General features: G+C 46.1%; 1 protein-coding gene across 1 annotated transcript in view; it reads left to right on the forward strand.

Annotated features, from left to right (window-relative positions):
* slc6a2 (solute carrier family 6 member 2) overlaps positions 1 to 5,619 on the forward strand; it is a gene marked incomplete at its 5' end in the record, with an annotated part of 29,159 nt that extends 23,540 nt beyond the window's left edge. Inside the window, 2 exons of the mRNA XM_079586310.1 lie at positions 3,453 to 3,524; positions 3,661 to 5,619. Of these exons, the coding sequence (XP_079442436.1) occupies positions 3,453 to 3,524; positions 3,661 to 3,684 (96 nt within the window). The 3' untranslated portion in view covers positions 3,685 to 5,619. The remainder of the gene's footprint in view (positions 1 to 3,452; positions 3,525 to 3,660) is intronic.
* Between the last annotated feature and the right edge of the window lie 381 nt (positions 5,620 to 6,000).

The raw sequence follows: 6,000 nt of genomic DNA on the forward strand, positions 1-6,000 counted from the left end.
AAATTCAATCCGAGGATTGGTTTGTCACGATAGATCTAAAGGACGCCTACTTCCACATCTCCATGCTTCCATCTCACAGGAAGTTCCTGAGGTTTGCTTTCGGGGGCGAAGCTTACCAATATCGGGTTCTTCCGTTCGGCCTAGCACTCTCCCCTCGCACTTTTACCAAGTGTATGGATGCAGCTCTAGCACCCCTGAGGCTCGAGGGCATCAGGGTGCTAAATTACATCGACGACTGGTTGATATTGGCCCAGTCGCGAGAGCTGGCGATTCGGCATCGAGATGTCGTCCTCGCCCGCATCCAGAGCCTGGGGTTAAGACTCAACACGAAAAAGAGCGTGTTGACACCAGCCCAGAGAACAACGTTCCTGGGAGTGGTGTGGGACTCGGTCACGATGCAGGCTCAGTTGTCTCCTGCTCGGATCGAGTCCATCCTGACCACAGTGTCCAGGATAAAGCTAGGCCAGGCCGTCACTGTCAAACACTTTCAGAGAGTGTTGGGTCTCATGGCAGCAGCGTCCAGCGTGATACCTTCTGGCCTGCTACACATGAGAGCCTTACAGTGGTGGTTGAGAACCAAGGGGTTTTCCCCGAGGGGAAACCCATTCCGCTTGATAAGGGTTACGCACAGATGCCTTCGTTCCCTGTCAATTTGGAAGAAGCCTTGGTTCCTGTCCCAGGGTCCCAAATTGGGAGCGTTATGTCGCCGAGTATCTATTTCGACAGACGCCTCCCTCACGGGCTGGGGCGCGGTCATGGACGGCCGTTTTACGAGAGGCCTCTGGCAGGACCATCATTCCTCTTGGCACACAAATTGCCTAGAAATGTTGGCGGTGTTCCGGGCTCTGAGGAGCTTCCTGCCAGACCTCCATGGTCGCCATGTCCTTGTGAGAACCGACAACACGTCGGTTGTGTCTTATTTGAACCACCAGGGGGGTCTGAGGTCGCGCCCTCTGTGCAGACTGGCACATCAGATCCTCCTGTGGTCCCAGCGGAGACTATCGTCTCTCAGGGCGATGTATGTCCCGGGGGACCAGAATCAGGGAGCAGACGTACTGTCGAGGCAGGGGCTGAGGCCCGGGGAATGGAGACTCCACCCCGAGACGGTGGAGTTGATATGCGAGAGGTTCGGCCCGGTGGAAGTGGACTTGTTTGCGTCTCGAGAGACGACACACTGTCCACTGTGGTTCTCCCTCACGCACCCAGCCCCACTGGGGTTGGATGCCATAGTACAGACGTGGCCGAGGCTACGTCTGTATGCTTTTCCCCCGATCGCTCTGCTCCCAGCAGTTCTGGAAAGGGTCCGTCGAGACGGAGTCAGTCTACTCTTAGTAGCCCCGTTTTGGCCGGCCCGAGTATGGTTCTCGGACATCATTTCACTCCTGGCAGGCCCGCCATGGCAGATCCCTCTGAGGAGGGACTTGCTGTCCCAGGCAGAGGGCTTAGTTCTCCACCCTCGACCCGAGCTGTGGAAACTGTGGGTCTGGCCCCTGAGGGGGCACAGTACCTAGAAGCCGGCCTGTCAGCTGGAGTGGTCGAAACCATATTAACTTCCAGAGCTCCCTCCACGAGGAAGTTATACGGCCTTAAGTGGAATGTATTTTCCATTTGGTGCAGAGAGCGTGATTTGGACCCAGTTAACTGCCCAGTGGCTTCAGTACTGGAGTTTCTCCAAGACCGCTTTTCTGCCGGGCTTACCCCGTCCACACTCAAGGTTTATGTGGCTGCCATTGCGGCTTTCCACGCTCCTCTGAGTGATGGTCCTCTGGGGAGGCATCACCTGGTCGTACGCTTCCTCCGTGGAGCCTGGAGGATGAGACCTGCGACTCGCACCAGGGTTCCCTCTTGGGACCTGGCAGTGGTTCTCGAAGGGCTGGCCGAGGCCCCCTTCGAACCACTGGAGTCGGCTGAGGCCAAGAACCTTTCATTTAAGGTGGTCTTTTTGTTGGCCATTACTTCTCTGAGGAGGGTAGGAGATCTCCAGGCGCTCTCTATTTCCTATGGGTGCTTGGAGTTTGCTCCAGGCAACGTTAAGGCCATCTTACATCCCAGGCCCGGCTATTTGCCCAAAGTGCCATCTAATGTGGCACGGCCTATGGTTCTGCAGGCATTTCATCCACCACCTCACGTGACGGCGGATGAGGAGAGACTTCATCTGCTCTGCCCTGTCAGAGCACTGCAGTGTTATATCCGGAGGTCCTCCTCATGGCGGAAGTCAGACCAGTTGCTGGTGTGTTTTGGGTCGCCCAAGAAGGGGCTTCCCGCCTCTAAACAGACCATCAGCAACTGGATCGTTCAGACTATTTCCCTGGCCTATCAGGTGCGCAATTTGCCTTCACCTATGGCTGTGAGGGCTCACTCCACCAGAGGCATGGCGTCCTCTAGAGCCCTCCTTTCAGGGGTTTCTATCCATGACATATGTGAGGCGGCTGGCTGGGCCACTCCGCACACATTCATGAGGTTTTACAGTCTGGACCTTCCCTCTACACCCGGTGCACGAGTGCTTTCGTCCTAAGTTGTGCCTGAAGACAGCTTCACACTAGAATGAGCGGGGTTCGTTGTGGTATAGTGGGTATCTCGTTCCCCTAGTGTCGTAACCGACGCAGTTCGAGTTCCCTCGAAAGGGAACGTCTCGGGTTACGTATGTAACCCTTGTTCCCTGAGAAAGGGAACGAGACACTGCGTCGGTTCGCCACACCTCACCCCGCCTGGAGCACTTGCTTCATAGCAAAAGCTGACATTCCTGTGTGCCGGCGTGCTTTTGTGTACATCCGCTTATGCCGTCACACTCTACGTCATCACGCAACGCCAATAGGATTGGATTCGGTTTCATTCATAAATTCAGACGCGCTACGCTGAAGGGCGTTCCCCTAGTGTCGTAACCGACGCAGTGTCTCGTTCCCTTTCTCAGGGAACAAGGGTTACATACGTAACCCGAGACGTTTTCTTAGCCATCTAAATGGGGTATCAAACTTGGCTATCAAACTCATCAAATCATATTACAGTAGGTTTTACATTAGTACACCCCTTTATTTTCACTCACTAGTAAGAACCCTGGATAGACAAACTTCCAGCAGAGCCTCCAGTAGATTCCTTGTTTGATTCCCATCATGTGTTCAATGTCCTCGATAAATCTGTCCTTGACTTACATCTGCTTCATGACTTTGTGCAGTCCTAGAACTCTTGAGATATTTTCATCTGTAAATGCGTCACTTCCCAAAGCCACAAACATGCTACTGGCATCTGGCTCAGTGCTTTCACACTCATATTTTCCACAAGCGGCTTTCTACCTTAAATGGTTTCAGAGATCATCTAACACGTGAAGAATAAAATGCCACATTGCCATATGTTTCGAAGCAGATAATTGAGTTTTTGTTTAGATTTGTGGTTCATTATCGCTGTGTGTTTATGCCTGCTAGTTCACTTTGTGCTTTGAATGTCTTCCATTGCAGAGGATAGCGTACTGCATTACTCCAGAACATGAACATCACCTGGTGGCTGAGGGTAATGTCAGACAGTTCAAGGTAAGACCTGGGCACAATGCTAAAGGTACCATTTAGAATGAACAGTTTACCAATATTTAGCAAAGAGAGCCTAGCCCTTTTGCAAAACAAACGTCCTTAATTTCTTTCTATTGTCCCTTATGTCTTGTTTTTCCAGCTCAGACATTGGTTATCCATCTGATGAAGTGGTCAGGTGGGAGTTCCCTCTCAAATGCTACTTGAATGCTGGAGAAGAAATGGTGTGTGTGAGAGAAAAAAGTTTCTGCAAAGGTCTCTTACTGAATGAAGTGTCACCTGAGAAAAGGACAGAATGAAGCCATGGCTTTGTGCGTTTCCCATCCAGTACAGTTACTGTCCAGTCTGCTCCATTTGTGTTCAGTGGTTGACTTGGCTTTTTTATATTGTTGGGCAAAATAAATGTTGTGCCTGTACTTTTTTTTTTTTTTTTTTTAAACATACCCTTATGTTTTATTCCGAACACCTCTCAAAAGACCTCAAAACCTACAAAACAGTTAATTTTTGCGTTTCAGAACATATTAAGATGTTTTTCTTTTTATAAATCATTTCTGTGATGGTTATAGGTCAATGTTGGTGAAAATGTAAAACAGACTGAAGCTATATTATCCTCTTTGGCTGGGCAGTTGAATGTTTGTTTATATGGAATAAATGGGGGTGACAGGTTAACTTACACCCCAGATTTAAGGTTTACTGTAGTGACACACTGAGAAAAGGAAACCTCCTTGATATTCCATGAAATCTTTCACGCCATATAACAGGCTTGGATCGTTCTGAGTCATTGCTACAGTACAGTATATGTGAGCATGCAGCTGTGAGTTTCTCACATTTTACCTTGTTTCCCAAGAATGGTTTGATTTTGCAACATCTGGCTTACATCAAGGGTCCACCAAGAATTATCTCAAGCACATCTTTTCCTTTTTCGACACACCTCACAAAGCAGACATACACCACTGTGTCAGTGCCTTATCTAGCCATAAATTTCATTAAATGTCATTAAGCCTCTCATCCTCATGAAGAGAGTGCAGGGACGTTCTTTATCACTAAAACATCTCATTGAGAAAGAGTCTCAATTAACTTCATGCCAAGGGAAATTTATAATTGTAGTTTTTAAGTAAACTGAGATCCAATGATATGCCTCAAGTAGAGCTCTTTTTTTTGTTATATTTATATGTAATGGAAAAGGGATTTTTCTTTTTTTGGATCTATATTTTAAGCTTTAATTATGGCCTTGGATTAGAGCAACAATTATCATTAGGACCAATTAGATAACGTATTGAATGTCAATAACTTTTTTGAAACATAACAAAAAACACATAGAACATTATATTTTGAACTTAAGGACTTGTTGAAGTCCAGCTGACCATGTAAAGCTTACTAGTGTTTGGATACGCTTGGCAGTGGTTTAGCTAATTTAGTTCGAATTTTGTTTGATTTGACAAAAGTTTAATTGAAAATCTGTTAACACTGACAATTCTATTAATTGAGCTCTTGTGGTACAGTCCCATTATCAAGTGGTCCCTTTGAACATGTCAAGCCTTTTATGGGTTGTGTGTGTGTGTCCGCGTGCGAGTATATATACCAGATTAGGATTCTTAGGTTTTCAATGTTTTAACATTTTTAAGTGCCAAAAATGAACTCCCGTCATGTTTGTTTGTGTTTTTTTATTTATTTCTGTAGGATAATTTTGCATACAAAAAAAAAAAAGACAGAAAACATGATCTCTGGTAGGAAGCAAGCAACATATGTGGATTATGAAATATAAAGAGATACAAATATATTCTTTTGTCATATATCTAATATTGTATGTATCAAATTCTTTATAAAATGTGAATGTAAAACATTTTAAGCAAAGTGTCTGTTATATCATGCTGTGTGATGTCGGTAAAGATATAAATATTCAGATATGTATTATTCCGTGTAACCGGGGGTGACATAGCCACATGAATGTAAACGGAGCAGCTCTGGCATTTCTGAGTGATGCTTACAGAATAATGTGTACTACAACTACAAACTTGTCCTTTTGATTGTGAGTGACAAATATATATGAAGAAGTCAAAATATGCACATTATAACAATAAAGTCCTTTCCAGTACACACAAAAAAGTGTCTTGTCTTCTTAATGGAGCAAACTGTTGTTGTTATGTTTTTACCACACACACTTGTCAGTGCTCATCTTTTTGTGGCCCTTGGTTATATTGATGAGAGACTACAACAGTGTTATGTCCTGCTGAGCAGAGGCTTACAGAGCTGTTTTCTGTCTCTCAATAGCATTCTGCTTTTTGGTGTGTGTTCTGTTTACCCGTCTTTTGCCGGATGTAGCCTAAGCTGAACACAGCTAGACAGAGACCGAGCGTGTGCCACACAATACCCCTGAACCTTCACTGTAGCCTAATTCATAACCTGGAAGATTCTCCTCTTCAATGAAGGTTAGTGCCAGATGGATTGACTGATCCGTGGTAATATCCACTGAACAGTGTAA

Source organism: Phoxinus phoxinus (assembly GCF_949152265.1).
Source record: "Phoxinus phoxinus genome assembly, chromosome: 2".
Taxonomy (NCBI): domain Eukaryota; kingdom Metazoa; phylum Chordata; class Actinopteri; order Cypriniformes; family Leuciscidae; genus Phoxinus; species Phoxinus phoxinus.